The sequence below is a fragment of the Bos indicus genome, chromosome 13 (genome assembly GCF_029378745.1).
Source record: "Bos indicus isolate NIAB-ARS_2022 breed Sahiwal x Tharparkar chromosome 13, NIAB-ARS_B.indTharparkar_mat_pri_1.0, whole genome shotgun sequence".
Taxonomy (NCBI): domain Eukaryota; kingdom Metazoa; phylum Chordata; class Mammalia; order Artiodactyla; family Bovidae; genus Bos; species Bos indicus.
This window is the reverse complement of record NC_091772.1, coordinates 17480589-17496072: the sequence shown is the minus strand read 5'-3', so window position 1 is coordinate 17496072 and position 15484 is coordinate 17480589. Positions and strand designations below refer to the sequence as shown.

The following is a 15484-nucleotide window of genomic DNA, read 5'->3' as shown; positions in this document are numbered from 1 at the left end:
CGACGCCTCATGGGGTCTCCCGCCACCATCAGCAATCTGGCCTCCTCCATGGACACACTCAAAGTGCTAGGAGAGAAAAGCCTGCCAGCCAAGGGACTCTTTCCAGAAAAGCTGTCTTTCAGAAATGAAAGAAATAAAAACTGTCCCAGACAAAGCAAACCTGAGGAGTTCATCACCACTAGTCCCGCCTCATGAGAAACGCTGAGAGGAGCCCTCAGACTGAAATGAAAGGATGCTCATTAGTGACAAAACACATTTAAATATACAACACACTGAGTAAGGCAAATATGCAGTCAAATTCAGAATACTCTAATATGTACCATGGTGGCATGTTAACAAAGGAACTCTAGTAATAAGGCTAAAGGACAAGAGTATTAAAAATAACCGTATCTCTAGTAAAATATAAAATCTGTACATCACAAACATTAGCTCAAGTTAGAAATTATTTTATAGGAACATAAGAAGGGATGTGCTGTTAAATACTGATACAGGATTACCTATCAGAACCCTCATTCTGCATAGCAGGAAACTCCTGGTTGCTGTTTCCTCCACGCTTTCTCTGCTGAAACAATCCACTCTCATCAGCAGCATCGCATACGTTCTCTGATACTTCCACTTCACTGCTTTTGTGCTTCTTTTCTTCTTCAACCTTTAATGGAAGTTTGACACTAAGAATAATTGCTGTGTATTGATTATAAAGATCTTTGTTTTCAATTTTATTATTTGACTCAGTGCTCGCCCTGAACTTAAGTGATAAAAATATTTTTGTGTTTATTTTAATTTTATCACTTACAAGTCACTGAAATCTTTGTAAAATCTGCTCCTTTCTGTTTGAGGAAAAGAATCAAAATTCCCAGAATTTCAAAAATGGCATTCTTAATAAGATGCAATTATTTATATTCAGTCTTCCCCATCTGACTGGCAGAGACAGAGAAATAAAAAGACAAAGACACAAAATCTGTGCTCTTTGGTCTTTACCACCTGGATTTTCCATTAAACAGCCGGATGGAGAGGATGTGACACCTTCGCGCCTCAGAAAGGAAACATTCTTCTCTCTGCACTAAAGCTATTCTTTCCCCTCGGCCTTTTACAATTCTTTTTTCACTTGGATCCGGGAGATAGCAAAAAAGTGATGGTGTTCACTACATTAAATGAACCAGAGTTTACCAAAACACAAGGAGCAGAATGAAACTGAGGAGTTGTTAGTTAGTGTGGAATTCTGGAATATAACTAATGCTTCCAAATTCCACATGCAATAACCGTCAAACCTTACAACTAGAGGGTATAGATATAATTACCTAGTAGAGAAGGAAATAGCAACCCACTGGAGTGTTCTTGCCTGGAGAATCCTAGGGATGGGGGAGCCTGGTGGGCTGCCATCTATGGGGTTGCACAGAGTCAGACACGACTGAAGTGATTTAGCAGTAGCAGCAGCAGCATTGCCCCACTATTTACCAAAAACAGCAATAAAGTCAAAAAATGTTCAAGGTTTTGTTTAAGGCCCCTAAACTGGCACTCCCTAGCATTTTATGGCACCAAAAGAGATGATACAATTCTGGAACATTGAATGTTATGTATTACCAAATGAATTCATCAGATTAATCAGGTAAGTTAAAAGCATGACTTTGGCACAGTAACTCAATGCCTTAGTTGTGGGTAGGGATCATCTCCGTTTTTTTTTTTTTTTTTTAAACAGGAGAACACATAGAGTTGTTTTGTTTTGTCTTTTTGTCTGTTGTTCAAACTCAGTCAAAGCACCTCTTACACAAAAGAGCAAAAACAATTTTTCAAAACCTATTACTGAAGAAGAAAAATCTCACAGCATCTCAGAACTCAGTCTTCTCCTTTGTAGGTAAACACTTAATTTTTTTTTTTTTTTTTTCCTTTTTTGCTCAGGGTTTATACTACCTATGGGCTGCCCTGGTGGCTCAAACATTAAAGAGTCCACCTTCAATGTGGGAGACCTGGGTTTGATCCCTGGGTTAGGAAGATCCCCTGGAGAAGGGAACAGCTAGCTACTCTGGTATTCTTTCTGGCCTGGGGAATTCCATGGACAGAGGAGCCTGGCAGGCTATAGTCCAAGGGTTCGCAAAGAGTTGGACCTGACTGAGCAACTTTCACACACACACACACACAACCTATGTAACAAAATCACACATGTCAAAACTTCTACATTTTAGTAAACAACATAATGGAAAGGTCTGTCTCAAAAGAAACATTTGAGAGTGCTGATTAAAGCAATGTGGGAGCACATGTGTTTGTTATCAAAAAGATCCTGAAGTGGCCATGCTGGAAATCTAAGTGCCCAGCGATTTCGGAAAGCAGAGATCACATGTATTCAACCACAATGAAGAGATTAGAGGGAACACATGTTCATGTCCCATCTCTCAGTGAGTGCTTTCTTCCCATTCTATGGAAATATAACATATTTAACCCAACAGAGTTAAAGGGGAAAAAAGGCGCAAAACCCTAGCTGATTATTCTTCTTAAGCAATTTCCTTGGTGCTTATTCTGGCTCAGAAGACCACGTGGTACATAGCTAAATGAGTTTCCCAGTCCATATGAAGACTGCTGCTACTGCTAAGTCGCTTCAGTCATGTCCGACTCTGTGTGACCCCATAGACGGCAGCCACCAAGCTCCCCCGTCCCTGGGATTCTCCAGGCAAGAACACTGGAGTGGGTTGCCATTTCCTTCTCCAATGCATGAAAGTGAAAAGTGAAAGGGAAGTCGCTCAGTCATGTCTGACTCTTAGCGACCCCATGGACTGCAGCCTACCAGGCTCCTCTGTCCATGGGATTTTCCAGGCAACAGTACTGGAGTGGGGTGCCATTGCCTTCTCCGATATGAAGACTGATGGAGAACAATTAGATATTAGAATTGACTGAAGGACAAAAGCCATGAAAATAGTTTCCTGAATTCCTGTTATTGAGATAATAATCGATTTCTACACAATTACCTCTTTGGATGACCCCACTTTATTTGTTAGTAGAAAATCAAAAGGGGCCACATCATCAAGAAAGAGAAAAACCAAAACAAGAATAAATGAGCCTGCATCTCTTTTGGAAGTTGAATTTTCTCTTTTTCCAGAGCCAGCAACTCTACTTGTAACATGTCTATTTCCTTCTTAAACCTCTGTATATCCTTCTCTAATCCTTCATTTACATACATTTCAGATGCACCATGACTATTAGGTGGAGAAGAATTCCCATTTTCTAATTCGGGTTCCATGCTTTTATTGTCACTAGCGCTGCAATTATCCGCATGCAGTGGCTTCTGGAACCAGTCCTGTATTGCTTTATTTTTCAGATCAGCATTTTAACAACAGCAAGGGGAACGTGAATTTTTATTTGAATTATATGTTTCACCTTACCAGAGTAGACAAGCCACAGACTAGACTGACATGCCTGTCCCGTGTCTAATTTCTGATTAGTGGGATCTTGCCTCATATTTTGTGACATTTGCATATCAATCTCTTGGTCTTTCACTTCGAATGTAACTACTGGCTCCCCTACTTTTTTATTTTCTGTATCATTATAAAAACTCTGCTCAATTTTCATAAACACATGTTCAATGTCTAGTTGATAATTTTCAAAGTCTACTTTATTTTCAGGGAAATGAAGCTTTGAAGATGAACGACAAGTCTATCCAAGGGACCCAGAGTTTACAGACCACAGAAAAACATTTTTGAGACTGGGTTCTTTTTGTTCAGGAAATGCTTGGAATACTAGAGAGACAGATACTCCAAATGCATCTTTTTCCTCACAATCAGGTATATTATTTGTGAGATTAGGAGATATTTCCTTTTGGTTTGTTCCTTCTTAAGGCTTATCACATAGTGGATCTTCCTCATGAGAAGCAGTAATTTGGTATTCCTCACAAAATTTCACTGAACTTCCACTTTAACTCATTTGTGATGGGTTTTAACTTATCTTTCCATTCTAATTTGCCTTGTTTGATACACTTTTTCTTATACAGCACTACACCAGAAATTGAAATTTACAGTTTTACATACCTGTGCATGGTTATTCTCATCTTCATCAAGTTTTTCTTGTTTTTCCTCTGTTATCATTTCCAAGTCTAGTTCTCTTGACAGATCTGCATGTTTAGTTAAAATTACTTAGAATGTTTAGATAAAAGACATAATCCTCATTTAAAACATAGATCTAAAATATTGTATGGAATGACAGATTAAATCAATCTTAATCTTCAGCTGAATATTTACTTCTTTAAGAACTACTTCCAATGACCTAAAAAATTCCACAAACCATTTGGGAAATACCAGATGTCACCAGGTTACAGGCACACAAACAGCTCAAAGATTCAGTCACAGATTGATCCAAACATCAGTGAACAAAACAATCAGAAACCAAACAAAATACAGGACAGACATATAAAGTCACCATATATTCTCTTCTCTACTTCATAACAGACCTTTTTAACAATGTGCCAAGCATCAACTGCAACATTATTCATGGTTTACAAAATTCCTCTTACTTTTTAGCTTTTATCAGTTCCTTCATCTGAAAGGCTTCCCTCTACTCTTCTGACAAATTACTTTTCATCTTTTAACGCTCAACCTGCTTTGTGAAGTTGTCTTTAATTACTGCCATCTTTCCCCTGATAAAGAGGTATGCCTTTCCTTGTAGCTACCTTAGTACTTTAAAGATTTTTCTAGTGTATCTTTCTAGATTTTCCTACTGATAGATATAGATCTGGACTGTAAATTATTTCTTTACATGTCTCTCCTCTTGGCTCCTAGACTGCAGAGGACAAGCTCTTAAAAGTCACCTCAGTATATACAGCATTTTTTTTAATTTATTTTTTTATTGAAGGATAACTGCTTTACAGAATTTTGTTGTTTTCTGCCAAACCCCAACATGAATGAGCCATAGGTACACATATATCACCCCTTTTGAACCTCCTTCTCATCTCCCTCCCCATCCCACCCCTCTAGGTTGATACAGAGCCCCAGTTTCTCTTATTTGATCATTATTTCTCAGGTTTCCGCTCAGTACTAGACACCGGAGTTTAACGAAAAATGTAGAAAAAGGTGTCAGGGATGGCTTTTCTAGAGATAATGCCTGAGTGCAGACTTACACAGTTCAAGGGAACAGAGGGCACGAGAGGGAGAGCATTTCAGGCTGTAGCAAGATGGGGAGAGAAGCACACACACTACAGGGTAGATATCTGTCCAAAGTGAAGGGATGGGACTGACGAAGGTCATGGCATCCGGTCCCATCACTTCGTGGCAAAGAGATAGGAAACAATGAGAACAGAAACAGACTTTATTCTCTTGGGCTCCAAAAGAAATGCAGATGGTGACTGCAGTCGTGAAATTAAAGGACACTTGCTCATTGGAAGAAAAGGTATGACAAACTTAGCGTATCAAAAAGCAGAGACGTTACTTTGCAGACAAAGGTCCGTCTAGTCAAAGCAAAGGCTTTTACAGTAGTCATGTATGGATGTGAGAGTTGGACCAAAAAGAAGACTGAGCACCGAAGAACTGATGCTTTTCAACTGTGGTGTTCGAAAAGACTCATGACAGTCCCTTGGACCGCAAGGAGATCCAACCAGTCAATCCTAAACAAAATCAGTTCTGAACATTCATTGGAAAGACTGACACTGGCACTGAAGCTCCAGTACTTTGGCCACTGGATTCGAAGAGCTGACTCATTAGAAACCTGGTGCTGGGAAAGGTTGAAGTCGGGAGGAAAGGGGGATGACAGAGGATGAGATGTTTGGATGGCATCACCGACTCCATGAACGTGAGTTGAGCAAGTGCTGGGAGATGGTGAAGGACAGGGAAGCCTGGTGTGCTGCGGTCCATGGGGCTGCATAGAATCAGACAGGACTGAGCGACTGAACAACAACAGGGACAAGTGACGAGGGCGCCAGCAGCAGTTCAGAATTCTAGAGCAAAGGACTGAAAGGGCTAGAGACAGAGGGTCAGGCAGAAGTCAGACTGTGAGAGCATCAGCGGTGCTTTAAGAGGTCTAGACATTAACGTGACTCAGAGTGCCTCATGGTCACGTGTGCTTTTGAGATTGGTGACTCTAAACACCATGGGAGGGAGGAATCTGAAGGGCATACGAATAACCGGAGGAAGACGAATCTGAAGGCATTAATACTGGGAACAAAAAGGTGACACAGGCCTGAACTGAGGGAGTGTTTACAGAAATATTTAGGATATAAAACTTTCAGGGTACAGTATAGAATAAATCTTTAAGAAACCAATGAATGTACAAATCCAGGGACCCTGAAGGAGTAGGTACTGCTCGTTGTTTTATAAAATGTATTGACTGAGAAGAAAATGATCAACATGAACTGACTGAAGTGGCTTCTATCTATTTTGTAGTTTTCCTATTTCACATCATCCAGTGTTGAAGGGACTCGTGTAGGCATTTTATTTGAATTTGTTTTTCCCGGACCTACCAAGCTCATGGAAAAACAAGAGCAAAGACTCAGTTGTATAGATTAAAAGAAAAATAGACAAACAGGTTGAGTTTAGAGCCTGTAGTCACTATTCTAGGAGATAACTGAGACTATTCTGTAAATGCAAGGTGAGGATAGAAAAGACAAAAGCACAGGAATGAAAAAACAAACAGTGGATGATTTCTTACCATAGCCCTGACCGTATGACTGATTAAGGGTGCTAAATTAATTAGTATTTATGGACAACACATTATTAGATGTGGTTACTCCATAGACTGGGCGTCCTAGTAGAATCAGAATTGACTTGCTATATACTGCTTTTCAATGATACAGCACTCCTTTATACCAACCTCCCTTGTGAACTCTTAATTCATTACAAATACTAAAACAAGTCGATATACTATGTGGACACAGCTGAGAAGGAGGTACTAGGTAGCAAATTTCCCATGACTCCCATTCCCACTGGGAAAGCCAATTCTAAAAAATACAAAGTCACAGAAAACACAAGAAATATTTTAGTATTTGGTATCAGAGTTGCTTTTGCAGTTATACTGAATATAATCATAACTAATGCTTATGAATTGACAGCCATATAAAACATTGCTATGAAGTCCCATTTTGAGAAGGCAGTCTCTAGATGGCTACCTAGTCTCCCAACTAGTCCCAGAGTTCTAAACATAATCCTGCTACCCACTCTCAGGTATATGCTAAATACCAGCCTGAACGAACTTACTTTTTCCTAACTCTCTTTGTTATTTATTGTATTACTATGGTCAGAGGGAGAATGCAAACACTTTGCTAAGAGGTACTGATTGGCTGCAGGTTGCATAAAAGGAGTCAGCACAAGGTAGACTTTGCCACAAAATCTAATTTGGAACCATCAGAAGGACGATAAGGCTGTGCCCAGGTGGCCCAAAGCTGAGTGTTCTGGGCTTCTGCATTACCTTCTTTGCTTCCTGTTTCCTGGCAGCTCCAACTTGCATAGCTGACTGAGTAATTCCCTACTGGGAACACCACTGCAGTCTTCATCTTTGAACTCCTGGAGTCTACCCAAACTCATGTCTATTGTGTCAGTGATTCCATCCAACCATCTCATCCTCTGTTGTTCCCTTCTCCTCCTGCCCTCAATCTTTCCCAACATCAGGGTCTTTTCAAATGAGTCAGCTCTTCACATCAGGTGGCCAAAATATTGGAGTTTCAGCTTCAACATCAGTCCTCCCAATGAACACCCAGGACTGATTTCCTTTAGGATGGACTGGTTGGATCTCCTTGCAGTCCAAGGGACTCTCAAGAGTTTTCTCCAACACTACAGTTCAAAAGCATCAATTCTTCTGCGTTCAGCTTTCTTTATACTCCAACTCTTACACCCATACAGGACTATTTTTCAACATACAAATATATTATTAAGAAAATGTATATCTACCTTATTTTACACTTAATTATGCCTTATAATACTGTGTGCTCTAGAGACCATGGTTTTAAAAACACCTTTAATGAATGCTACTACTTTAATTAATGTTACAAACCTAGACAACATAAAAAGCAAAGACATCACTTTGCTGACAAAGGTCCATACAGCCAAAGCCATGGTTTCTTCATTAGTCATGTACAGATGTGAGAGTTGGACCATAAAGAAGGCTGAGCACCAAAGAATTGATGCTTTCAAAGAGCGGTGCTAGAGAAGACATCTGAGAGATCTCAGATCACATCTGAGAAGACACCAAAGAGATCAAACCAGTCAATCCTAAGAGAAATCAATGCTGAATATTCACTGGAAGAACTGATGCTGAAACTAAAGCGCCAATACTTTGGGCACCTGATGTGAAGAGCTGAATCACTGGAAAAGACCCTGATGCTGGGAAAGATTGAGGGTAGGAGGAGAAGGGAATGGCAGAGGATGAGATGGTGGGATAGCATTGCTGATGAATGGATATGAACTCGGGCAAACTCCAGGAGACGATGAGGCACAGGGAGGCCTAGCGTGCTGCAGTGCATGGGCTCACAAAGAGTTGGACCCGACTTAGCAACTGAACACCACCACCAATGACAACTTCTTTAATTACAATGAGGTGTCTTTCCTCAAATTATCAATATCTTCAGAACTCACTTTTTAAGCCCTGGATAGACATCATAAACTTATATGAGACATGATAGTCCTGTGGGTGACTAATTGTTTCCACGTGAAAATAGGATAAGTCTAGGACCACACTGGATCTAAAGAGCACAGAGCACCATGAAGGAAGAATGAATGCAACACAGAAATATTTGCTTAAAAAAAAAAAAAGGAACTCTCAGGTCTAAATTTCTTAAGAGAAATCAAAGAAACAAGCAAGAAATGTAAAAATAAAACTTTAAACCCATGTCAACACAAGGGTCCCTTTATCATTTCACATCCAACCATGCCAATGGTTTGAAATGGTGGTTCTGTAGTGTGCCCTGAGAATCCCTGAAGTCCAGAGACCCACTGGGCCAGGAGATCCAAGAGGTCAAAACTCTTTTCACAACTCGAAACGTTACTTCCATGCTCAATTATGTTGAGTGCACACAGGAGTTCTCCAGAGACAGGATATGTGATATCAGAACTCCAATGACTAATGGAATTAGCCATTATGATTGTGTGTGCCTGTATTTTTACGTTTTTTAGTTTTATTTTCCAGGAGTCTCTGGCTGAGGCAAGGGTTGGCGGTGGCCTGCTGCAGGATCAGGGGCACTGAGTGCAGCAGTGCATGCATGGGACCTGTTGAAGGAGGTGCCATTATCTTCATTACCTCTACCATAGTTTGGCCTCAGGTCAAACAACAGGGAGGGAACACAGCCCCACCCATCAACAGAAAGTCTGATTAAAGATTTACTGAGCATGGCCCAGCCCATCAGAACAAGACCCAGTTTCCCCCTCAGTCAGTCTCTCCCATCAGGAAGTTTCCATAAGCCTCTTTTCCTTATCCATCAGAGGGCAGACAAACTGAAAACCACAATCACAGAAAACTAACCAAACTGATCACATGGACCATAGACTTGTCTAACTCAGTGGAATTATGAGCAAGCCATGCTGTGAAGGGCCATCCAAGACAGACGGGTCATGCTGGAACGTTCTGACAAAACATGGTCCACTGGAGAAGGGAATGGCAAACCACTTCAGTATTTTTGCCTTGAGAATCCCATGAACAGTATGAAAAGGCAAAAAGATAGGACACTGAAAAATGAACTCCCCAGGTCAGTAGGTGTCCAATATGCTATTAGAGATCGGTGGGGAAATAAATCCAGAAAGAATGAAGAGATCGAGCCAAAGCAAAAACAACACCTAGCTATGGATGTGACTGATGATGGGAGTCAAGTCCAAGGCCGTAAAGAGCAATACTGCATAGGAACCTGGAATGTTAGGTCTGTGAATCAAGGCAAATTGGAAGCAGTCAAGCAGGAGATGGCAAGAGTGAACATCAACATTTTAGGAATCAGTAAACTAAAATGGACTGGTTTGTGGTTTAGTCCATAAGTCCTGTCCGATGCTTCTGAGCCCATGGGCTATTTGTAGCTTGCCAGACTCCTCTGGCGGTAGGATTTTCCAAGCAAGAATGCTGGAGTGGGTTGCCATTTCCTTCCCCAGGAGATCTTCCTGACTCAGGATTCAAACTTGGGTCTCCTGCACGGCAGGTAGATTCTTTACTGACTGAGCTACCAGGGAAGCCCCCAAATGGACTGGAATGGGTGAATTTAACTTAGAAGACCATTATGTCTACTACTGTGGGCAAGAATCCCTTAGAGGAAATGATGTAGCCATTACAGTCAACAAGAGTCCCAAATTCCATACTTGGATGCAATCTCAAAAATGACAGAATGATCTCTGTTCGTTTCCAAGGCAAACCATTCAATATCACAGTCATGCAAGTCTATGCTCTGACCAGTAACACTGAACAAGCTGAAGTTGAATGGTTCTATGATGACCTACAAGACCTTCTAGAACTAACACCAAAAAAAAGTTCTTTTCAATATAGGGGACTCGAATGTACAAGTAGGAATTCACGAGATACCTGGAGTAACAGGTAAACTTGGCCTTGGAGTACAGAATGAAGCAGGACAAAGGTGAACAGAGCTTTGCCAAGAGAACGTACTTGTCATAGCAAACACCCTCTTCCAACAACACAAGAGAAGACTCTACACACGGTCATCACCAGATGGTCAGACTGATTCTATTCTTTGCAGCCTATTCTATTCTATTCTTTGGAGACGCTCTATACAGTCAGCAAAAACAAGACCAGGAGCTGACTGTGCCTTAGATCATGAACTCCTTATTGCCAAACTCAGACTTAAATTGAAGAAAGTAGGGAAAACCACTAGACCATCCATCTATGACCTAAATCAAATCCCTTAGGATTATACAGTGGGTGTGGCAAATAGATTCAAGGGATTAGTTTTGATAGACAGAATGCCTGAAGATCTATGGATGGAGATTCCTGACATTGTACAGAATGCAGTGATCAAGACCATCCCAGAGAAAAAGAAATGCAAAAAGGCAAAATGGTTGTCTGACAAGGCCTTACAAATAGCTGAGAAAAGAAGAGAAGCTAAAGGCAAGGGAGAACAGGAAAGATATACCCATTTGAATGCAGAGTTCCAAAGAATAGCAAGGAGAGATAAGGAAACCTTTCTCCGTGATCAGTGCAAAGAAATAGAGGAAAATAATAGAACGGGAAAGACTAGAGATCTCCTCAAGAAAGTAAGAGATACCAAGGGACCATTTCATGCAAAAATGGGCACAATAAATGAAAGAAATAGTATGGACCTAACAGATGCAGACGGAGAAGGCAATGGCACCCCACTCCAGTACTCTTGCCTGGAAAATCCCATGGATGGAGGAGCCTGGTGGGCTACAGTCCATTGGGTCGCACAGAGTCAGACAGGACTGAGCGACTTCACTTTCACTTTTCACTTTCATGCACTGGAGAAGGAAATGGCAAACCACTCCAGTGTTCTTGCGTGGAGAATCCCAGGGACGGGGGAGCCTGGTGGGCTGCCGTCTGGGGGGTCACACAGAGTCAGACACAACTGAAGCGACTTAGCAGCAGCAGCAACTACAGATGCAGAAGATATTAAGAAGAGGGGGTAGGAACACACACAAAAAAACTATATAGAAAAGATCTTCATGATCCAGAGAAGCATGATGGTGTGATCCTTTACTTAGAGCTAGACATCCTGGAATGTGAAGTCAAGTGGGCCTTAGGAAGCATCACTATGAATAAAGCTAGTGGAGGTGATAGAATTGCAGTTGAGCTATTTCAAATCCTAACAGATGATGCTATGAAAGTGCTGCACTCAATATGCCAGCAAATCTGGAAATCTCAGCAGTGGCTACAGGACTGGAAATGGTCAGTTTTCATTCCAATTCCAACGAAAGGCAATGCCAAAGAATGCTCAAACTACCTCACAACTGCACTCATCTCACACGCTAGCAAAGTAATACTCAAAATTCTCCAGGCCATCCCTCCATAGCACATGAAACATGAACTTCCAGATATTCAAGCTGGATTTAGAAAAGGCAGAGGAACCAGAGATCAAACTGACAACATCCACTGGATCATCAAAAAAGCAAGAGTTCCAGAAAAACATCTACTTCTGCTTTATTGACCACCCCAAAGCTTTTAACTCTGTGGATCACAACAAACTGGAAAATTCTTAAAGAGATGAGAATACCAGACCACCTGACCTACCTCCTGAGAAATTTGTATGCAGGGCAAGAAGCAACAGTTAGAACTGGACATGGAACAACAGACTGATTCCAAATAGGGAAAGGAGTACGTCAAGGCTGTATATTGTCACCCTGCTTATTTAACTTATACACAGAGTACATCATGCAAAATTCCAGGCTGGGTGAAGCACAAGCTGAAATCAAGATAGCCGGGAGAAATATCACAGATATACAGATAACACCACCCTTATAGTAGAAATTGAAGAAGAACTAAAGAGCCTTTGGATGAAAGTGAAAAAGGAGAGTGAAAAAGTTGGTTTAAAACTCAACATTCAAAAAACTAAGCAATGCATCCAGTCCCATTCCTTCGTGGCAAATAGATGGGGAAAGATGGAAACAGTGACAGGCTTTATTTTGGGGGTCTCCAAAATCATTGCAGACGGTGACTGCACCCATGAAATTAAAAGACGCTTGCTCCTTGGAAGAAAAGCTATGACCAACCTTGACAGCATATTAAAAAGCAGACACATTACTTTGCCAACATTGGTCTGTCTCATCAAAGCTATGGTTTTTCCAGTGGTCATGTATATATGTGAGAGTTGGACTGTACAGAAAACTGCACAGCAAAGAATTGATGTTTTTGAAGTGTAGTGTTGGAGAAGACTCTTGAGAGTCCCTTGGGCTACAAGGAGATCCAGCCAGTCCATCCAAAGGGAATTCAGTCCTGATGCTGAAGCTGAAACTCCAATACTTTGGGCACCTGATGTGAAGAACTGACTCACTGGAAAAGACCCTGATGCTGGCAAAGACTGAAGGCAGGAGGAAAAGGGGAAGACAAAGGATGAGATGGTTGGATGGCATCACCCAGTCGATGGACTTGAGTCTGAGTAAACTCCAGGAGTTCTGATAGACAGCGAAGCCTGGTGTGCTGTAGTCCATGGGGTCGCAAAGAGTCGGACACGACTGAGCGACTGAACTCAACTGAACTTCCATATAGTAAACATCAACAGACAGAAACAAAAGTTCCTTGGAATTCTCAATAATTTTTAGAAGTATAATAGGATCCTAAAGCCAACAACTGTCTGAATCACTGTTTCAAAAGATTATGTCTATCAAATAGTCATTAAAGTATGATTACTTCCCCTACTTCTAATAATCAAAGACACCACAAACACCCACACACACAAACACACACACACACAAATGCACACACACACATAGTCTGCTAATGAAAACACCTGATTGGCCTACATTCATCTGTGTAACAACATTATAATGAAAGAATTACAAGCTGAAATACAACTGACATATTAGCAAGTGAGTTTTACTCAAGGGAAAGGTTAGAGTTCAAACAAGCATTTGGGGCACTGGAAAAAACTTAGAGTCTAAAATTTAATCTCTAAGATTTCCTGAGAATTATAGAGATTCCAAACTGAGAACTTCAGAGTGTCGAAATGTATACAGAAACATCTTGAGTTGAAGCTTATATTTTAAAAATTTCTTGTTCTTATGCTTGTATCTTTTGTTTCAAATCACAGGTATCAACAATAACATTTGCCTTATGTATGTCCAATTCTTCAATTAAATTTGCAAAGAAAATGTTAAAAGCATGAAGACTGAGCATTTCTAATAGCTCAGTGTCCCTCTTTCCAGAGTTAACTGTGTACTGCAAAATTTACCTGAAATGGATGTTTGGAAATCCTTCATTCTGACTGTGTTATTAGGAACCGAATCTTTCATTCTGACTGCTGGCTGAATGGGGTTTGGAAACAAGTTGATTACTAAATAATGTACATAGGAGACAATCCACAGTTCAGATAAAATTATAAAAGTTTTTACCTTCACGTTAGGATATTTCCCAGGAGACTCTAAGAGGAAAAAGGGACACAGAGTTAATTACATATAAACATGAAAGCCAGCTGTATATTCACACAGTTAGTACTCAGCAGAATCCTCGCGCTCAGCCTTGGCACTGAATACATTCCGTTTTAGTGTCTTGTTTTTAGGGGGATCTTAGGACACTGGTAAGACAGACATAGGAATCCACTAAAGATAGGGAGGAAAAAATAGGAATACAGGTTCACCAAAACATGTAGTTAAGATTTCAAAAGTAACATTATGTTTTCAATGGCTTTATAAAACATTAAAGTGCACACAGACCAATGTGAATGTGCTGACTGATGAGGAGAAAGTGGATCTGAATCAGAGGAGCAAGTCATGAACCCTAGAACATAAACGTGAAAGCTGATGGTAAAATGTAACAGCACATCTTGAATGCAACACAGCAGTTATCATTTCCACCATTATGTGATAAGTATTTATCATGTTCTTCAATCTGTCCAGTCCTTTAAGAAGTGCACAGCTGGGATGGCAGTTCATCAGAATGTATAATTCATTTCTCATCAACGACAGAGTAATGAACTGATTAGCCTGGATATACACTTGTAGAAAAATGGCTCATAAAAATATTCATTTTTTTTTCCATATCCATGTGGGCTACTGGAATGCCTACTTGTCCTGGCTCCTCTAGTCTAGCCATCTTAAAGTTTCTCAATCCACTCATGCAGGAAGGTATATAAGACACATCTACGAAATAATGTATAATGAATTCTCAATATTTAAATATAATTATCAAAAAGGAAATAATATATTTAATTGCCAAAGAATTATTAGAAATTAAAAATCTTGCATGTTTCAAAATCAGTGTAGTATTTATTAAAAGTATTTCTACATTTAGGGAATGAACCCTATTAATCTGTTTGGCTTCAAAATATAGTTTAGTTTGGTATATCATGTTAATGCTTCAAAGGATTTCTATGAAACAACTTTCAAAGAATCAGCTATCTTTATAAAAAAAAAGTCAATGCCTCCTTTTACAAATTAATCTGATTTGAATAACAAATACCAGTACAACATATATCTTTGATGCCTAAGAGTTACTCAGAGGGGCTGCAGTTTCCCCCACTTTTAGCACCCCCTCCCAACTCCAGGATTCTCTGGAGCAATAATGATCTTATCTCTTTTCAGAGTAAATACACTGAAGTCATCTAGAAGGAGTTCTCTCAAGTGTCCTCATCAACTCCAAACTCACCTCCCTACGGCCTTCCTTTCCTCCCTTTGTCCTTTCACTAGATTCTCTCCTCTCTAAATGGTAATCTCTGGATCTGTGGACTTAAATCTTACCCCTTGACATCCTTTCTATGGATCATCCCTACCTGTGGTCTTCTTTACAGACTGGGGCCTGGTGGACCGGAGTCAACGAAAAGAAAGCAAAAGAGAGAGACTAATATTCCCTGGGTTATGTGGAAAACCAATAAAGCCCTAGAATAGGGCTGGTACCGCTCACTAAGACACAGGGCATCCTTCTC

General features: G+C 40.4%; 1 protein-coding gene and 1 long non-coding RNA gene across 2 annotated transcripts in view; one reads left to right on the top strand and one right to left on the bottom strand.

Annotated features, from left to right (window-relative positions):
• LOC139186654 (uncharacterized) overlaps positions 1-15484 on the top strand; it is an 85827-nt gene that overhangs the window by 52528 nt on the left and 17815 nt on the right. The window lies entirely within an intron of this gene.
• The window catches only part of LOC139186652 (ankyrin repeat domain-containing protein 26-like), a 53800-nt gene continuing 38414 nt past the window's right edge, over positions 99-15484 (bottom strand). The window contains exons 12-15 of the mRNA XM_070802000.1: positions 13956-13984; positions 13796-13868; positions 4014-4096; positions 99-649 (exon numbers count right to left, since the gene is read on the bottom strand). Coding sequence (XP_070658101.1) covers positions 494-649; positions 4014-4096; positions 13796-13868; positions 13956-13984 — 341 coding nt within the window. The 3' untranslated portion in view covers positions 99-493. The remainder of the gene's footprint in view (positions 650-4013; positions 4097-13795; positions 13869-13955; positions 13985-15484) is intronic.